Source organism: Nelusetta ayraudi, unplaced genomic scaffold (genome assembly GCF_046127955.1).
Source record: "Nelusetta ayraudi isolate G7.1 ecotype Tasmania unplaced genomic scaffold, CSIRO-AGI_Nayr_v1 ptg000052l, whole genome shotgun sequence".
Classification (NCBI taxonomy): Eukaryota; Metazoa; Chordata; class Actinopteri; order Tetraodontiformes; family Monacanthidae; genus Nelusetta; species Nelusetta ayraudi.
In genome coordinates this window covers 3,691,331-3,710,360 of record NW_027466102.1, presented here as the reverse complement: position 1 = coordinate 3,710,360, position 19,030 = coordinate 3,691,331, and the positions used below count along the sequence as shown (strand labels likewise).

The following is a 19,030-nucleotide window of genomic DNA, read 5'->3' as shown; positions in this document are numbered from 1 at the left end:
ATGGCTTGTGGAGCTACCCTGAAGAGGACCATGGACTTTGATCCACTAATGAACCAAGCTTCGCCAAAAAGGAGGAGATGCTCCCCGATGATGTCCCCGGTCTCTTCACCCCAGAAATATTTGCGTATGGAACCATCGCCTTTCGGCCAAGTGTCGTCCAGACTTACTACAGGTAGGAATGTTTTTGAGCAGAACTTGGTTAAATCAAGTGCCAGTGAAATTATATGTATATATTTACCGTCCCCCCAATTAACCTATTTAGGAACGCCGCGTTTGCTAGCAAATGTGCTGTTAGCATATCTCAGTGTGCCGGTGTTCTGGCGTATTAATCCAAAAACTGTCCAAGGGAATTTTGCCGTTTCTGCACTTTTGACTGCAGCTGCTCGTCTTACATTTTTATATGTGTAACTGAACCGACCGATGAATGTCTCCGGCCTGCGTCGAGTTTCAGAATTTATGACAGTGTGAATGTTTGGCCCTCCGTTTTGTTGAACAGCTGTGATGGGTGGCGTGCTTAGAGTAACAGGAAAGTATGAGTAGTTTGTCTAGGACAAATGGATCTAATTCTGGCTCTGGCAGATCTATTTTGTTATCTGTATTTTTATATTCCACAAAGATCTCCTGAGGCCTCACGTGTCGCATTGCTCTTCTGATACCATGAGTGTGTTGCTGTATGGTTTTTATCTCTGGGATGATGGATGGCGGACAAATGCAGCAAACGCTCCCCTCTGTTTCAGAGCAAATTCTGCACAACATCAAGCAGGAGTACAAGCGGCTGCAGAAGCGGCGACACCTTGACAGCATCTACCAACATGTGGACAGCTGCTCTCCCCTGGATCTGCAGAACATTCAGAGTGGATCGACCCTCCCAGGTAACTTCTCCTGGCTGCCTCTGAAAAGAGACGCTGCTGAATGGTTGGCAGCTTTTTTTTTCTTTTCTTTTTTTTGTCCTTCCAGCGGGTGCCACATATTTGCATTCACTGCACTGACTAGAAAGGACAAAGAGGCTCTGAAAGCCCACTGTTGAGTTGCCATAGTTTAGCTTGTTTGTTTTTCTTGCCATAGTCATGGACCTGTGGTAAAGAGAGCCGATTAAGTATCACAATGACCCCATTTACGTCAGACTGTAATACAACAGTAATGACTTGAGGGAATTGATAACCTAACATCATTTTGTACCAATTTACACTTCACACAAACACAGCTTGGTTCCTTTTTCAAGTTTGGCCACACTTCTTTCTTTCTTCCTTTCTGTTTTCCCTTCCTGTGTTCGAGCTGCTCAATTTCCTCGTGAGTCAGACGTTCAGCACGTCTCAAAGACAACTTCCTCATCTGCAAATCTGTTTCCACAACAGTGGGCCTCGCCGCTTTTGTCGAACCCGCTCGATGAAACCGTGACCTGCTTTGAATGTCGGCGTCACTGATTTCCAGCGGCGGATATTAACCGTTTGCTTGGCTTGCATTTGAACTTGTCGGTTGACTTGTTGAGCACAACTCGGTGTCAGCTGGCGGTGTGACGTGCCGAGCCTGCCGTCTCAAGTCATCACGGGGAGATGTTGGTTTCAAGGAGAAGATTGTGACTTGCGCGGGCGGCGTCGTGATGGGAAGATTGCCCCCCTCGGCTCCAAATCGGCGCCACGTTTCTGCAGTGCCGTTCATTGCTGTCACAGCAGTGAAACGGGTTTTTTTTTTTTTGTTGGACAGGGAAACACAACTTTGCGTGTGTGCTGTCTCTCAAATGGAACAATTCACCCTTGTGAAAGTTGTGAAGAGAAGAGACAATACGAGGGACAGGCATAAAACTGACATGGTGGGAACTCCGAGTTCACTTTAGATGAGCAGCGTAATTGGTACCTACATACTTGTACTACTGAATAATAACCACTCACTTGAAGTTATTACACCGACTAATGTCATTGTAAACTGATCAACCTACCAGATGACTGGCCAGTTCTACAACTATGCTAACGTCGTATTGGCTTGCTACTCTTAACTTCATGAAAACCTGCACTGGCTTTGAGTGGCTTGCCTTTATGCCCAGGCCCAGGTTCACTTGGTCTCGGTGTACCAGCTCCTGTGGATTCACTCTGCGCAGTGTCCTATTGTTCCGTCTCTTGAAAGAAAGTAGCAGAACATTTTTGTTTCAGCAACATAAATCAGTCCAACTTTTGTTTTTTGTTTTTTTTAATGTCACCCATTTTGTATTAACCCGACACGTTACCTCTCCACAGGTACTTCCTCAGGCGCTTCCTCCCCCACCAGGAGAGAACAGCCCTTATTCTCCCTCAGACAGGTCGGCATGATTTGTGAAAGACTACTGAAAGAGCGCGAGGACAAAATCCGAGAGGAGTACGATGAGATACTGACAACAAAGCTGGCAGGTCTGTCTTTTTTTTTTAAGATTGTTGCACAGCACAATTCATCACAAGTACGCCATAACACAGGCCACTAATGATTGCTTTTTCTCAACAGAACAATATGATGCATTTGTGAAGTTCACGCACGATCAGCTGATGCGGAGGTTTGGAGAGCAGCCTGCTAGCTGTGAGTACTTGAAGCCCTGATTGATCCTAAACAAAGTCCAGATTTCATTTGAAAAATGAACCTTTTACAAACATTTCAAATTGATCACAAAGCAAAAAGACAATCAATAAATGTCCATCTTGATCGTGCTCAAGCACCCGAGTCAGCAAGCAAAGCGTCTTTTTAAAAACAAATTAAAAAATGAATACAGTAAATTTTTAAACTAATGTTTCTGCCTGCATCCTGATCTATGAGTTACGTCATTGTTAGACAACATACGTATGACAGGAATTCTGTCATCCATTCTCCCTCAGTGTCTCTGTAGATTTAACCTGGTGAGCAACACAGCCTTGTAGTTCTGGGCAACCAGGATTTTTGTCAGCAAGCTTCAGCCTTAAAATGATTTTTAATGCTCTTGGGTTCCTCTCTCGGTCATTTTGGTCTCTGTATGTCACCGCGGCGAGACTGTGATAATCGCACTGGAAATGTGTTCTGACTGTAACGTCGTCCGTCCACAGATGTGTCCTGAGTGCTGGCACCAGACTCGCAGGGGGAAACGTTTGGTGCAGACTACCCGTCGAACTTAGTGGGTCTCATGGACTCTGTCCCAGCTGTGCCATATCGTATCTATGTGGACTCACTGCCTCAGGCATCAGTTAGTGGCATCCACGTTTGCTGTGTCTGCCAGAGTCAGGAGGACTTTCCTGCTGCCATCCTGTTCTAGGACGCTGTGTGACTCTACAAGTGGCCTCTCAACCGTCAATATTTTTTTGGCTTTGTCCCGATGCCTTCGTAAAAAGGCCGACTGCTACCACACACACTCAGCCTTTTTATTAAAGTTCTATTGGTTCTTTTTCTCTCTCTCTCTCCCCTACCCCCCCCTCTCAAGGACGATTTTAGTTGTGCAGTTTCTCTGTATGTACATCTTGAAAAAGGGAGTTAACATTGAGCGGACAAACCAAGGCTGCCTTCAGTGTATGCTCCAGGAACAGGCATCTTGGCTTTTACTCAGCATTCATTTAAACTGTACTGGCATTAACTGCTACATTTGTATACACTGTATTTTTTTATTTTCTTTTTTTTTTTTGCTTGACTTTTATTGTATCAAAAAATTTATGATTTTATTTGCTGTAGTTATAAAGGCTTTGATTCCAGAAAAGTGAATAAAGTGTTTACACAATTTTACGTTTGCCTTTTTTCCCCCAGTAATGATTTTTTCCAATTAAGGTCATGTTTGAAATGACCAGCATTTAAAATTGAATTACATCTAATGGTAGGAAAAGTGTACTGCAATCCATGTTGATGTTAATCCCGCTTCTGATGAAACCTTGAACAGTTTCAAGTCTGGGCTCCTGATGTGTTGCCATTACGTGGCTGCTTTTTTAGTGTCTTTAATTAGGCGGGGGAGTAATGCAGGTATTAGAACCAAATGGATCCAGGTCACCACTTCTTCTTTGTGCCTTTAATCTTAATTCTAATCTAGTTACAAGCAGTTTGCACTTTATTTTGAGATGTGAGCATCACGAGGACAAAAACTAACCCAATGAGAACAAACAACAATACTCTGATGAAGCACTATTCAGACCCACCTCTTCTCTACCACTCAATTAACAATCAGAGTCCCTAAACATAACTGTTTACATAATACACATTAACAATAAATGGAATAAACAAACACATAATTTCTAACAACCCATACCTGTTAATGCCCTTCTGTCCTGTAACTTGTGGAAACCATGTTTGACCACCTTTTAAACTGGATTGTGCATCGCTTGAGAACCACATCCAATCTGTTTCACAGTCTCGCTCCACAAACAAACAAAAACTTTTTTTAATGTTGTACGTGCCAAATGAAGTTTCAAATTGAACTCCCACCCCCCACCACCACCACCACATTTTAAACCCCCATTTGTTAAAAAAAAAAAAAAAAAAAAAATTCTAGGAAGTACATTGCGTATTGTTTTGTTCATGTTTTGTGCTGTTTGAAAATTAATAGTCTGTGAATTTTAGTGTTCTTGAATTTTAATTATAGGGAATGTGTTATTTGAAAGTATTGCCCATTGGTCTGGTCTGGCTCTTTGCTGATCCTTATTGCAGAAAGGTTGACACATTGGCACCTTCATAGAATCCTTTAAAATTTTGAGAAGAAATATTGGTGTGATGATATTTGAGTGAGAGAGAGAGAGAGAGAGAGAGAGTGTGTGTGTGTGTGTGTGTGTGTGTGTGTGTGTGTGTGTGTGTGTGTGTGTGTGTGTGTGTGTGTGTGAACCATCTACACGTTCATGTTCGTGCGTATGAATCTTATTTTAATCACTGGCCTCCTCCTCTCCTTCCTGAGAGTAAACACCAGCTTGTACCAAACGGACAGCTTAGTTCGCTTGACATAATTCATTAAATGCTGACAGGGACATTTCTTGTGGGAATATGAGTAACACAAAGTTAGTTATTCTGCTAAATATAGTGCCTTTTTTCCCCTTTACTGTATAAAAACGACGATAATTAAAAAATAAAAAAAATAAAAAAATCTTTCCGTATCGTATCCCCACAACCACCGGAAACGGGTGAACATAATCGAGCGACTTTTTTGTGAATTGGTGACGTTATAATCGTCCAAGACCTGTGATTGGTCGTCACACAGGAAGTTGAGCCTCCGAAGAGGAAGTACGGCAGCCGACGTGGGCTGTCGGAACATGATTGTTTCTCATCCAACAAGACACTTGCTTTTTGTGTGTCTGCATGGGATGAGACCATGGCGTCTTTCTTCCGGAGAAAAATTGCCGCAAAGGTGATACAACGTTAAAATAAAAATGATAATGGCCGTGACAGTGTTAGCTAAAGCTAATTCAAGTTGACCCGGCAGCGAGGATGACTGTCAGTCAGCCCAGGCTAACTAAGCAATGCCTTATGCTGGTGTTTATTGAAACAATATACCTGTGTGTGGGTTTTAAAATGTAGGTGGGCAGGACGCTGCAGCAGTCTGAGGAGGCTATTATACCAGCGCTGTCAGCAGTTCCTGTTTTCAAGAAACAGTTAAGTGACTTTGAACATCTCCTGGACAAAGCAGGCTGTAGATCCATCCCACCCTCTCACCTCGAGGTTCACGTTTTGTGTTTGTTTGTTTGTTTGCTTTGTTTAAATGACCCCCCCAGGCAAAGTGATGACTTCAAACTGTCGCTCAGCACGTTACGAATTCGAGGGATTTTACCATCAGGTGGTGACATCCAGCAGCAGACAGAGAAGTTAGCCTCACAGGTAAGTTCAGTAAATTAAATTGGAGTGTTTTGAATTGTTTTGAATTATTATTTTTTTTGTTGCTGTGTACTGTTCTAGCGAGGCAGGGCATGCTTGTAACACATCCTAATAATAACTGGACAACTAGTGGTGATCACAGGATGGTAAACGTTCACACTGAGGTCTCCTCTACTGTCTTCAGTTGGAGCAGGACACTGTGGTGGAAGCCATATCTGCTGGACATGGTGCGGTACACTTTCAAGTTAATCGTGAACTTCTTGTACAGGTCTGTCGTATTTCTCGTTCGCTGCAGTTAAAAAAAAAACAAAACAAAAAAAAAAACCTTGCTGTCCTCACTAGTTTGGTTATAATGTTTTCAACTGTGTTTTAGAAAATGTTGGAGCAGTTTGAGCAGGAGAGGGGTGATGCGTTTGGCTTGAATAGTGAACTTCTCACTGCTCTAAAGACAGGCACCACTGTAGTGGAGTACAGGTAAGTTTGACAGAAGTTTCTAGAGTTTACGTGCAACGTCTTTTCTTGACAGGTTGTCAAAGTCCATGCCTGAATTTGTTTTTGTTTGTTTTTTGTTTTTGTTTGTTTTTTAAATTCTACAGTTCTCCCAATATTGCTAAAAAATTCCATGCAGGTCACTTAAGATCAACAATCATCGGTGAGTTTGGCTTTTGGATCAATGTACACATGCATATTTGCTTGTTTTCACTTGTACATTTAAGCCACATCCGCATTGTCAAGCACTTTTTTGCTCATTGAGTTCACATATAAAAGAATTCGATAAATATTAAACTGTAAGTTTCAAATGAGATTTAAGAGACTTCATTGACTGATGGTCTGCCTGACACAGGGCATCTTTAAACTTAAGTCCGACTGTCTTCTAACTGACATCATTATGTTCAGGTAACTTCATTGCTAATCTAAAACAGTCCCTTGGGAACAAGGTTGTTCGAATGAACTACCTCGGTGACTGGGGTATGCAGTTTGGTGAGTCTCTCTACCTGCTGTTTCTACGAGGAACTGCAGTGCTGCTTGTGTGTTCGTCTTAACCTTCTGTTACATTCAAGCTTGTTTCTTGTCACTTGTGAAACTAAGTTGACTCCTGTTGGATTTCAGGTTTGTTAGGAGCCGGGTTCAGCCAGTTTGGGTGTGAAGAGAAGTTAGAAAAAAATCCGCTACAGCATCTTTTTGAAGTGAGTCCAGCAACGCACCGGCCAAAATGCTCAATAACTTATTTAGAACCTATCTGACAATTTGAATCAATGATTGTTTGAGAATTGAAACACTGATTTACTCCACTAACAGCATCTGTCGTTTTCTTTTGAAACGCTCGAAATGTATTTAGTGCGGGGTTTAATCGTTGTTGGGCGTTTTGTGTTTCCTTAAGGTCTATGTCAGAGTGAACAAGGAGGCGGACCACGACGAGGTCATGAGGCAGGCCGCCAGAGAATTCTTCAGACAGCTGGAGCAGCGTGAGAGCAAAGCAGTGTCGTTATGGAAACGGTTCAGAGACATCACAGTGGACGAGTATCGGCACGTCTACAAGGTGCGAGCAGTGCAATTGGTGTTGTGACCGGACAAAATGTTCAAATGAATGTTATTAATGATAAGATTAATGATCTTGTAGCGGTTAGGAGTCCACTTCGATGTTTACTCGGGAGAATCTTTCCACCAAGATCAAGCCCAGGAGGCTGTGCAGCAGCTGCAGAGCCACGGACTCCTGAAAACCTCCGAGTATGTGTGCCTGCCTTCAGCTCACCCGACAGAATCCAATTTTCTTTTACGTTTCAGTATTTTTTTTTTCTTTCTTCACAAAACCGATGAAGTCACTAAAGAGAGCCGAACTCCCACCCACACCATCTGCCTGTGCTTACAGGAAGGGGACACGAGTGGTGGACCTCTCTCCAGCCGGAGACATGAGCAGCTTCTGCACTGTTCTGCGCAGCGACGGCACCAGCCTCTACATCACCAGGTCGTCAAATACTGAAAACCGTGAAGCTGCTGAAAATTAAAACAAAAATCCAATTCCGGGCTTCTGACGTTGAAACAAAGTGGTTTCCCCTCTCGCAGAGATCTCGCTGCAGCCGTTGACAGAATGCAAGAATACCATTTTCATGAGATGATTTACGTGGTAAGGCAACAATCCACATTGCGCATTTCAATAGAAATATGGGAACTTATCACCTGCGTGAGCTCGGGATGAAAAAAACAACCAATGTTTTAGGAAGCAAAAAAAAACACATAATTGCCCTCATGTGAATGTGTGATAATGACATGGGTGCGGATGTTCAGACCTCTTTATCCAATCCAAGATCATTCAGTTGTCCATACTTGTGTTTATGTCAATTTGTCGGACTGCTCTGCTGGCATTTTACCTGTACATTGAAAAACACTTTTAGTCACCTCACGCTAAATGTGCACTTGTGGTGAAATTTTCTTTTCTGTTGAATAATCGGTAAAAAGTAAATAAGACAATAAATTCCTCTTTCAAGACAGACAAAAGCCAGTCGAGTCACTTTCAGCAGCTGTTCCAGATCCTGGACAAAATGGGACATTCTTGGACAGACAGGTAGGACGGAAATAGAGTGACATAGACAATCACATGACGTCTGAACCGAGATCATTCAAGTGCTAGTGCTCGATCTTTACTGTTCATTTAAAGGTCCTTTGGTACATACCCTAGCAGAATTTATGATTTCTTGGCCATTTTTCAGAGAATATGAATGATAACACAAAAACCTTTCTTTCACTCATGGTTAGTGCTTAGGTGAAGCCGTTTATTATCAAACAACCGTGTTTACTCTTTTTAAATCATAATGACAACAGAAATTACACAAATGACCCCGATCAAAAGTTTACATACCCCAGTTTTTCATACCGTGTATTGCCCCCTTTAACGTCAATGACAGCTTGGAGTCTTTTGATGAGGCTCTTCATTTTCCCTGATGGTAAAGCTGCCCATTCTTCTTGGCAAAAGGCCTCCAGTTCCTGTAAATTCTTGGGCTGTCTTGTATGAACTGCACGCTTGAAATCTCCCCAGAGTGGCTCAATGATATTGAGGTCAGGAGACTGAGATGGCCACTCCAGAACCTTCACTTTATTCTGCTCTAGCCAATGACAGGTTGACTTGGCTTTGTGTTTTGGATCATAATCATGTTGGAATATCCAAGTACGTCCCATGCGCAGCTTCCGGGCTGATGAGTGCAAATTTTCCTCTAATATTTTTTGATAACCTGCTGCATTCATCTTGCCATCAATTTTAACCAACTTTCCCGTGCCTTTAGTAGCCATTCAAACCCATTTGTGTCAACTTGTGTGCATGTTGTCAGGCCAAAATCTCAAGGGTATGTAAACTTTTGATCGGGGTCATTTGTGTCATTTCTGTTGTCATTATGATTTAAAAAGAGTAAACACGGTTGTTTGATAATAAATGGCTTCACATAAGCACTAACCCTGAGTGAAAGAAAGGTTTTTGTGTTATCATTCATAGTCTCTGAAAAATGGCCAAGAAATCATAAATCCTGCTAGGGTATGTAAACTTACGAGCACAACTGTATGTTAACAGCTAACCTGGCTCTGTCGCCAACTTACTGTTTGTGTACAATGAGAAGTAAATTGAGTTACCTTGGTCAGTGATACATGAAATCCATTCATTTCAGGTCTAAACATTGATGTTTTCTTGCTCGTCCTGCCGTGAAATTTTTTAATTCAAAAGCATTGCATTTGCTTTTCCTTTATTTTGAAATTGCTACTTTGTTTTTGTTTGACTACACTATTTCAAATCTATTTTGTTGAGCTTTGTTTAAAAAAAAAAAAAAAAAGAAAGAAAATCAACTTTTATTTACCTTTATTTACCTCTGCGTTCTCAGGTGTCGGCATGTCCCCTTCGGCCTGGTGCGAGGCATGAAAACCCGCAGCGGCGAGGTGGTGTTTCTGGAGGACGTGCTGGATGAAGCTCGAGCCAGGATGCTGCACAACATGAGCCAGTCAAAAAGTAAAAAAGAAGCGGTGGCGACAAGCGCGCGCGTTTCCTTGCACGCATCCTACTATGTGAGACTAGAGCAGCTGTGACATGGATCTTTTGGTCTTTCTTCAGCAACGAAGGACCTGGAAGACCCGGAGGCCACAGCGGAGACGGTGGCAGTCAGTGCACTGATCGTCCAGGTGAGCCTGCGTTCAGCTCCAGAGTCTTTTAGAGGCCTCGATGTGTTTTTAGTGTCGTATTGTTCATGCAACACGTGCTTCACCTCGGTGTTGGTTTTCAGGATTTCAAAGGTCCCCTGCAGTCGGACTACACGTTCGATTGGGACAGGATGCTGCAGGCGCAGGGAGACACCGGAGTCTTTCTGCAGTACACGCACGCACGACTCTGCAGGTATGTTCTCATCAACTGAAGGTAGTGATAAAAAAAAAAAAAAAAATCTAGTGCACCAATTCTACAGTTTAAGCTGAAGTGTGTAATATTTAGAGATTTTGAAGGAGAAACAGTGACATCAAGTGGTTACATTTTAGATTGCAGTGTCTTCCATGCTCCATACCTCTCCTGAGTTTGCCAGCGAGCTACGGTGGCCTGCTCGCCCAAACCTGGATACCTCGTCCACCTTCTTCTTTGTTTGGTTTATTTAAAAGAAAACGCAAGCAGTCATTCTAGTTACAAAATGCATTGCAAGTGGGCTGGATTGTCCACACCAGGCTTCCTTAGAATATGGTGATGCAAGATGGCAACTGGGAGCGAGACCCCCCCATGTGTATGAGAACCGTTAGGAAAACCAAATTACTTTTATTATACACTTTAAATAATCTATTTATGGGCAGGATATTAAGTTACCAAATGTGAATATCATAAATCAAGCCTAATATTACACACTGGACCTTTAACTGCACATTTTGGAAACACAGCTTCCATGCCCTACTAAGATGACAGGAAACGTTTGGGGGAGAAAAGGTCTGGAAAGGTGACTGGGCAAATTTCTTTCTGACCTAGCAGCTTGTTGTCTTTACTTCCAGCTGTGCAAGTTGGTGTCCGTGTGCGTGCTTGATGCAACTGCCCACAATCCAATGGGATGTTGTTGTTTTTTTTTTTTTTTTTTTTTTTTAACCCTATGCTTCTTCAAATGTGCCTGATGTTGGGGTGAAAAATTTTGTGCATGTTCAGACTCTTGTCGTGATGCTCTTGGCAGTTTGATGAAGAAGAACGAACGCGTGGACGCCGTCGCGTTTGATTCGTCCCTCCTCCTCGATCCGCTCAGCATCACCATCCTGCAGCACCTCCTTCGGTAAGGAAACATTTCCAAGCCCCGGCAATGATTCTTCCTCGGCCACGTCTCAATGTATGAAAGAACGCATCGAAATCCAACAGTCTCTGAACGCTCAATGACGTTTGCTGCATGACTTTGTCTGGTAGCTACGACGAGGTGCTGTTCCAGTCAGCCCAGGACTTGCAACCCAAACACCTGGTCAACTTTTTATTAAAGCTGAGGTGAGGAGCAAGATGTTTTTTGGTGTGTTTGTTTGGGACTCCATATACCGAGCAAGCGAGACTCGGGCGTATTCACCATCCTCTCTTTTCTTTTAGCCACCTGATCTCTTCAGCGCACAGAGATTTACCGGTGAAGGGAAGCTCACTGACTCTTGCAAAGGTGGCAAGTTTGTGTTCTCTCTTTAGTAAACACAGCGTCGTGCAACCGTTTCACTTCCATTCAAGCTGAAACACTTTTGTTGAGGATTAAACATTTTCTTTTAGTTGTTTTGAGGGATTTTGTGACAAAAACCCAACTTCTGAAATATACAATGTCATATATATTATATAGTGTTATTTATACAGTAAAGTATGTTGGTGTACCTCTCTCAGGGGCATCACTTTAGTAAATAATACAGTGGATTTGAGCAGCGCTTCAGCAAACTGTGCTCATCCTTGAGTGCTTCTTGTCTTCTTCTGTTCCCCAGGCAAGGCTACGGCTCTTCAGCGGCGCATGCTCAGTCCTGGCCAGCGGCATGAGGATCCTGGGCATGACGCCGGTGGACAGAATGTAAACTGACACAAACATTCTCACGGGCACTGCAACACTGTAATTTAACTGTACAGTCAATAAAAGGCTTTTTAATTTTCAAAATCAGGTTTTCAGCGTAATTCCACTTGTGAAGCTTTTAACCATTGTCAAAGAATGCTATTTCATTATTATTATTATTATTTTTATTATTATTATGGTAGGTTAATAGCATTATTACAAGCCGAGCTTTAAATGTTCCTTGATGTTTCATGATGCGTTACCAAAAACAAATTTCTATCTCACATTTTGCAAAATGCTCGGCTGAACTCCAGAAAACCGAAACAAAACAGTTTCAGTTTCAAAAAAAAAATATATATATATATATAGACTTTTTTATCTTTCCGTTATAACTGAACATTTCATATTTTACATAAAAAAAACAAGGTGGTCATAAGATGGTCTCCAAAGTAAAATAGGTAACAGCTGGCTAGCACTGTTGACACCAAGCTGTGAGAGTTAAGAATGCCCTTTGTGACATCACCGTCTAACATGTCTCAAAGAAGGAGGGGGGAACCGACGAGGTGGGCGTGGGGGGGATTATTGTCATAATTGAGACACAGATTACTGTGAGAAAACTGGAACCTTTGCACCATTGCTCACCATCGGCGTCAGCATATTTAATCATGTCGTCTGAGGCAACGTTTGATTCTTTGCTCTGTCTCCAGTTAAAACAATCCTTATTTGAAAAATGCAGAAACTAATGACTGCAGTTCTGAGCGGTCACTGCGAGGACGTCAAAGGCAATCCCATCATATTTGTAAACATTTTTAATTGAACCTTTCGGGGAAAAAAAGAAAGAAAAGCCAAACGGTTTTGAATAAAGAGATTTTAAAATACACAACACAAACATGCAGTCAGTCAGTTTGTCTCCCATATACACTTTTTTTCTCTGAAATGGACACATTCAGAATCAGTGCTGTATGGACACATGTAAAAGCCTCCTGCCCACTGAAAACGTCTGTGTAACACGCAGATATTCCATTGTCGACGCCTGACGCTCGGCAACCTCGAGGCACATGGAAATGTTCAGAACAAAAGGAGTTTTGTTTGACTATTGTTTCCCTCGAATACATGCGAAACTACCTGGGCTTACCGCGCAGTGTTGCCATTCTGGCGCGAACCGGTTGGGCCGCAGCGATGGACGCGCTCGCTCGAAGACGAGCCTTTGTGGAAACGGGGCGTTGGCAGAAAGGGAGCGACGCTTTCAGTGGGCAGGAGCGGTAACGGAATTAAGACACAAAAAGAATTGCACAGTGTAAAACAATGATTTAAAACCCTCCACAATAAAAGAGTTGTGATAATTATATATCCACCGGCTAACCTTCACCTTCAGTATGGTGGAATTTTGAGGGGGGGAAAAAAAATGACCTTGCGAACTTTCATAAGAAGTTTCATTCTTCATCTGAACTAAAAAAAAAAAAAAAAGAAGACTTCAAAACTGTTTTCCGTAAAAACAAAAACCGTTCGGACCGTCATCACATCCACCTCTGGTGGAGGGGCTGACTGGTGCAGTTTAAAATCTGTCGACTATTTGAGAAGATGAGCGCAAACACGGGGTGCTTTCCGTGGATCCCGTAGCTCCGCCTCCGTTCAGGGGTTCCTTGACCTAAAACTCCTCCTGCAGCAGCAGGAGCCTCGAATTCCCGCGGGTGGGCGACTCAAACGTTGATCAGATTCTGTTTCGATTCGCTGCTGGCGCCTTTTTGACTCAGCTTGGATGTGTCCTGCTTTGGGAGTCCGTACAGGTAGATGGAAACACACACCAGGATGGCTCCAGAGGCAAACGGGAGTGCTGCAGGAGAGAGATGGGAGGGTAAGCAACCCCCCAGAAAAAGTTAGGTTTTACCTGCTTTATAGTGTCTGAACAGACTTTTACAGAATTTACAGTATGAAAAATAAACTAAAGATTGTCTGATTTTTAAATGATTTCTTCTTCACTGATTATAATGCGTCTGTTTGGCCAGCTGGTGGTTCAATAGAACCATTTAAATACTGTACAAGAAAAGGCATACAAACTATATTCTACCCTCTTGATCAATCGTACTAGTACTCGCTAAAAGTATGCACATCGAGTCTGTGTCTACAGCAGGCATGGGCAAACTACGGCCCGGGGGCCATATGCGGCCCGTTATGCTGTATAATCTGGCCCGCTGAAACGTGAAGAAATGATATTAATAGTAAGTAAGTCATGAAATAGCTGGATTTCAACCATTGTTTCCATTGTTTCAAGAGTCATTTCAATAAAGTGCTAAATAATGTGGGGCTTCAAAGGCACTGACTTTGTTTTTGTTCATTTCCAATAGACATTAAAGCTACATGATGTGTTTTCTACGTATTCCTCATACATATTTATAGGCTCCTCTGTCAAATGTTAGAACCCATTGTGGCCCACCGGTCAAAAGGTTTGCCCAGCCCTGCTCTACAGTATATGTCAAACTCAACTCATTATCGTCGCAGTGTACGATTCTGTTCTGCTCTCACTGTGCTATGAAGTGTGTTTGCCTAAAATGCAACAAGCGGGTGGCAATGTGGCGACACCAGCGTTATTACAGCGTTATTACAGCGCTATTACAGTGTTGTAACAGAACTCTGACGTACTGATCTGCAGTCCAAACAGGAGGACAGACGCTACCGTCGACAGCACGATGGCCGCTGCGGCGGAGAAGCCCTTCATGATGTTGTCCGTGTACTTCACCACCACCGACGTGTACAGGCCGCCCACACTGGCCAGAACTGAAGCGCAAAGACAAGTGAGAGGTTAGTGGAGGAGCCCCAGTTGGGAAGACGCTTGCGCTGGTGACCTTGTGCTACACTTACAGACTACGAAGCACACCCAGGGCGTGTATCCGAAGAAGAAGCCCTTGTCCAGGACCTTCTCACCATCCTTCACGTAGACCCCGAGCAGGGTGGCCACGATGCCGGACAGGTACATCTGGATATTTCTCACCCAAAGAGATGTGTCGGAGCTCTTTAGTACCTTTTCAAAGTACACACCTTGAAACACACACGGGGAAATCTTTCAGTGCAAGTAAAAATTCTGCAATTTGATTTTAGAGAACTTTCACAAAATAATAGGACTCCTGATGGAAAAGGGAAAGCCATTAGCATAATGTTCAAGTGCACATCATATGTACTGTATAAGCTGCTTTTAAAATGTCCAATTTCAATCTTTAGCTGAGCGCTTGGTAATATTTTGTCTTTTGATGAACTAGTGAGCTTGCAGGGGTCGGTCATACTTTTTCCTCTATCCAGGACAGAGGGGCAAACTTTCTACTGTCACCACACATACTCACTAACGCTCTTAGAGCGACGTTGTTTTCAATCAGTAATTCTAAAACAAAACAAAAGAAAAATATTTTTCAGGCAATCGGAAACTCATTTTACCTGCAAATCCAGAGCAAAGGACGGCAATCGCTATAGCCATGAAGCCAACTAAAGGATTCTGCTCCACCTAGAAGGAGAGAGAAGCACCATGAGCCCTCACGCAGAAGGTAAATACCAATTGCTGTTTGAAGAGGCAAACTGCAATTCAGGCAAATATCTGTTGCAGGATAGAAAGAGTCCCGGGGCTCCAATCATGCGTCTAATTGGCCAGACCCACCTGGACTTTAGTGGCCTCCACAGGCTCCCATTGGACGAGTGTCACGCCCCCGCACAGCAGGAACACAGAGAACCACTGCAGCCGACTCAGGGAGCGGTTCAGCATCAGCACCGTGCACAAGGCCGTGCACGGGATCTTTAGCTGGTAGGTCACCTTGGGAAAAACCAAGACAGACAGACAGACGTGAGTGTGTGTCGTTTGTTGTCTCGCCGGAGCACGCAAAAACCCTGCCTCCGTTCACACCTGGTAAACGGCCGCGTCCAGGTTACTTAAGGCGAGGAAGGCCATGTTGTTCTGAACCGCGTACACCACCGAGGGGACGCTCAGCTTCAGCAGTTCAGCTGGACTGCAGAGGATGTGATCCACTAAGGCGTTCTTCATTCGACCTGGACTTCCAGTTTCCCTGCAACCAAAGAGGGCAACAGTCATTGATGAGGAAGACGCTGCACACCTTCCACGCTCGCTGTCTCTGACCCGAGCTGCTGCGGAACATTGTCCACCATCACGTTGGTACAATGGTTACTATGTAATAGTGACTATTTATATTAAGCACCCCAGTTATCACCGGTGCAACAACACACTTACCTCGCTAGCATCCCCAGACTCAGAACTAATTTGATGACCTCGGTAATGCACACTGCAGTTGTGGCGAAATACAGGTCCCCTGATGATATGGTCCTTGTGTACCGGAGTGCCACTGTGTATGCAGCTGCCACCAGTGTCATCACCGTCAGGCAGTACAGTTTGAAAGCGACACTCCTGTTTTCTGGAGGAAGGACACAGAAGCGGGAGAGAACTGAGACCTCGGGGTCACAAACACAACAGTGGTAAACCAACGGTCACTGCCCTGCCGACAACAAACTGTTAACACGACACTGCGTGAGAAAGTGGTCGGTGTGTGATGTGGTTCACCCACTGACTGCGTTGTCACTTCAATAGCTGCAACTGTAGCCCAAGGCGGGTCACGTGTGTTTTAACAGCATGCGAATAACTCCCTCCGAATGTAATGTATTTCCTCCGTTTACTTCTTGAAGAGCTAGGTGTTAGCCTACGATGCTAACTCATTACCCTCCCGGAAACCCAACATCACTCTTACCGCCAGCCATCGTTGCGCTGTTTGTCTTCAACCGGGCGGAGGGTAATATCAGTTATCCGGTTCAGGTTACATGCCTATAATGGAACGACTCGGCATATTTGCGCTGTTTGAGAGGATGCTGCCTGGCAGCACCACTTTCCAACATGAACCGGTTTGGCTATTACAGTCAGGGGCTTCCAACGGCCAGCATTTCCCAGAAGGCAACGCGACTTGACGCCCCCTTCACGCGATATCGTTCTCTAAGCATTCCTATGTTCGTAACGTAAACATTTTTTTTTTTCTCTATGCGTTTGTTTATCGTTTAATTTTATTGCTTTGAAATTGCTAAATCTATCTCTAAAATAGTTTCTTTTTCTTAAGAAATATTAAAAGATAAAATAAAGCCATGACCTATTTAAAGGAGATATAATGGAGTTTTTCTGATACTGCTGCACCTCGATGCGTGGAAAACGCTCCGTACAGACTCGGCTTTTTGGGTTGGGGCGCGTCTCTGTGGCACTTAATTCATGGCAACAACAACAACAACAACAACAACAACAACGTGCTAGTCAGTTTGTCTGTGACGAACACCATGTCTGAGCACAAGGGTGTCCACCGGTGCACTTGGCATCAGGATGCCCTGGGGCGGAGGTCGATGATCGACTTTGTTGTCGTGTCGTCTGACCTCCGTCCATGTGTCTTGGACACTCGGGTGAAGAGAGGGGCTGAGCTGTCAACTAATCACTACCTGGTGGTGAGCTGGATCCGCTGGCGGGGGAGGAAACCGGAAAGACCCGGCAGGCCCAAGCGTATTGTGAGGGTCTGTTGGGAACAGTCTGGTTGAGCCCTCTGTCAGTGCGGTCTTCAACTCCCACCTCCGGGAGAGCTTCTCCCAGATCCCTGGGGAGGTTGGAGACATTGAGTCTGAATGGACCATGCATTTTAGCTGAATATCTATTCGGTCACGTGATATTATTAAGCAACACCAGTGTTGTAACTGTTGGATCAGATTAATTTCCTTGTGCCGTGCTGCTGATCCGCGTGTTCGTTGAATGAAGTCTCAGGAGAAGAATGCCAATTTAAATATATCTTTAGTAAATAAACAATTCAGGATACAAATATACAGAGCTCTGGGCCGAGTTCAAAATCCTAGCAACAACAAAGTATTGTCAGGGCATGAAGTCTGACTGCTGTCTGTCCCTTGACCCAGTCTTCTTATACAAAAAATAAAACGTGCAGATGCTCCCAGATGTTGTCCTCCTCTGACTGGCTGCCTGGTCTCCAGACCCCAGCCTCATTGGATATTGAGGCAGCCTTTGATCCAAGTCTCTGATTACTGATTGCAACAGTAAACAAGTCCTTATCTGGCAGGGAGCCAAATGATTCCATCATTGGTTCCAGCGTGACCTGTTGATATAATACAGTGCACGACATGCCTGAGGTCACAGGCTCCTCTCCCCCGTGCCACCGATGGATCATGAGTTCTCCCCCCTGTGAATGAACGGGTTATAAAGTTTTATGGTGGTCGCAAAGTCAGTTAGCTCTCTGTCCATCCTCTGGTCGCCCGGGGTCACCAGTTTGCGAGGAATGTTCTTCCCTTTGTTCTTTCTTGAGCCTCCTGCAACAATGCCTTTTCCCTATGAGTAGGTCAGCCAAATGATTTAAACAGTTCTATATTAATAATCATATTATTAGAAACACACATCTGAACTAATTATATTATTCAACACTGACATCTAAACTAATTATATTATTCAACACAAACATCTAAACTAAATATATGATTCCAACATAACATATTGTAACGTTCTTGAAGTGTGTTACTGTCATTGGGGTCTGTGTAAGGTCCCTTTAAGGAGGTGCAGGGGGTTCCTGGGAAAAGGGGCGGGCACACGGGTTGGAGGGCGTTCTAGAGGAAGTTGAGCGAGGGACATGTCTTGTCTCCGGTTCGGATTGTTGGATCAATCAAGTTCGGAGCTACAATAAAGCAGCTGTTAAACCCACAACAACGCCTGGTTCTTGACGAATAGTAAAACGTCACAATATTTGATAAGTCTCTCTTTAGTTCCTTCAAACACACAGTATCTCTGTTTTAAAATTTCTGCACAAAATTTCTCTCTGGATTAATCCTGCAATCTCTTTCCTGGAAGCTCATAAAAACGTGCTACTGAAAATCTTTTTTTTAAACCTATATACCTCTGATGGAAACCAGATCCCAGAAAAAGGAGTCAAGCCATCTTGTTAATCCCACCGAAGCGATTCCTCGTTCCTCTGCACCCCCATCTATGCTAACACCGAACACAGCGAACATGGAAACTGATGGAGAAAACGTGATCATGAAAGCTATAACCGGCATGAAAGAGGAGTTTTCGACAAACTTCACAGGTATTCTAACTGCAATACAAGACCTCAAAAGTAACTTCAACGAGTTCACCAATAGACTAACAGAGACTGAACAACGTATGCAAAAACAAGTTGCAGTGCTCCAGAAGCAGGTGACATGCCTCACCGACGAGACGGAAGACCAGGAGAACCGCA

The 19,030-nt window shown here is 43.7% G+C and overlaps 3 protein-coding genes across 3 annotated transcripts; 2 read left to right on the top strand and 1 right to left on the bottom strand.

Moving 5' to 3' along the window:
* akirin2 (akirin 2) lies at positions 1–3,703 on the top strand. The gene is made up of 5 exons (XM_076037625.1): positions 1–172; positions 738–872; positions 2,232–2,381; positions 2,473–2,544; positions 3,042–3,703. Exons 1-5 carry the CDS (start codon positions 1–3, stop codon positions 3,050–3,052), a joined length of 540 nt encoding a protein of 179 aa, XP_075893740.1. The 3' UTR covers positions 3,053–3,703.
* A 1,450-nt stretch (positions 3,704–5,153) lies between these two features.
* rars2 (arginyl-tRNA synthetase 2, mitochondrial) lies at positions 5,154–11,879 on the top strand. The gene is made up of 20 exons (XM_076037599.1): positions 5,154–5,308; positions 5,479–5,552; positions 5,673–5,775; positions 5,957–6,040; positions 6,146–6,246; positions 6,369–6,424; positions 6,670–6,753; positions 6,883–6,959; positions 7,154–7,312; positions 7,394–7,500; positions 7,643–7,738; positions 7,837–7,897; positions 8,259–8,335; positions 9,636–9,760; positions 9,863–9,930; positions 10,032–10,141; positions 10,947–11,042; positions 11,171–11,245; positions 11,342–11,405; positions 11,713–11,879. Exons 1-20 carry the CDS (start codon positions 5,273–5,275, stop codon positions 11,797–11,799), a joined length of 1,740 nt encoding a protein of 579 aa, XP_075893714.1. The 5' UTR covers positions 5,154–5,272; the 3' UTR covers positions 11,800–11,879.
* A 686-nt stretch (positions 11,880–12,565) lies between these two features.
* slc35a1 (solute carrier family 35 member A1) lies at positions 12,566–16,705 on the bottom strand. The gene is made up of 8 exons (XM_076037600.1): positions 16,514–16,705; positions 16,003–16,183; positions 15,661–15,820; positions 15,418–15,570; positions 15,201–15,267; positions 14,634–14,810; positions 14,415–14,549; positions 12,566–13,608 (listed from the first exon to the last, which is right to left on the bottom strand). The coding sequence occupies exons 1-8, from the start codon at positions 16,521–16,523 to the stop codon at positions 13,475–13,477; spliced, it is 1,017 nt and encodes a 338-aa protein (XP_075893715.1). The 5' UTR covers positions 16,524–16,705; the 3' UTR covers positions 12,566–13,474.
* Positions 16,706–19,030: the final 2,325 nt, after the last annotated feature.

Bases quoted from the DNA above. Each gene is read 5' to 3' on its own strand.
- rars2 (XM_076037599.1), top strand. From the start codon at position 5,273: ATGGCGTCTTTCTTCCGGAGAAAAATTGCCGCAAAG. The intron at 5,309-5,478 runs GTGATACAACGT...TTTAAAATGTAG, and splicing joins GGAGAAAAATTGCCGCAAAG to GTGGGCAGGACGCTGCAGCA. The intron at 7,501-7,642 runs GTATGTGTGCCT...CTGTGCTTACAG, and splicing joins GGACTCCTGAAAACCTCCGA to GAAGGGGACACGAGTGGTGG.
- akirin2 (XM_076037625.1), top strand. From the start codon at position 1: ATGGCTTGTGGAGCTACCCTGAAGAGGACCATGGACTTTGATCCACTA. The intron at 173-737 runs GTAGGAATGTTT...CCTCTGTTTCAG, and splicing joins GTCGTCCAGACTTACTACAG to AGCAAATTCTGCACAACATC. The intron at 873-2,231 runs GTAACTTCTCCT...ACCTCTCCACAG, and splicing joins GAGTGGATCGACCCTCCCAG to GTACTTCCTCAGGCGCTTCC.
- slc35a1 (XM_076037600.1), bottom strand. The intron at 15,268-15,417 runs GTGGGTCTGGCC...CTCTCCTTCTAG, and splicing joins TGGAGGCCACTAAAGTCCAG to GTGGAGCAGAATCCTTTAGT. The intron at 14,811-15,200 runs GTAAAATGAGTT...GTGTGTTTCAAG, and splicing joins CCTTTGCTCTGGATTTGCAG to GTGTGTACTTTGAAAAGGTA.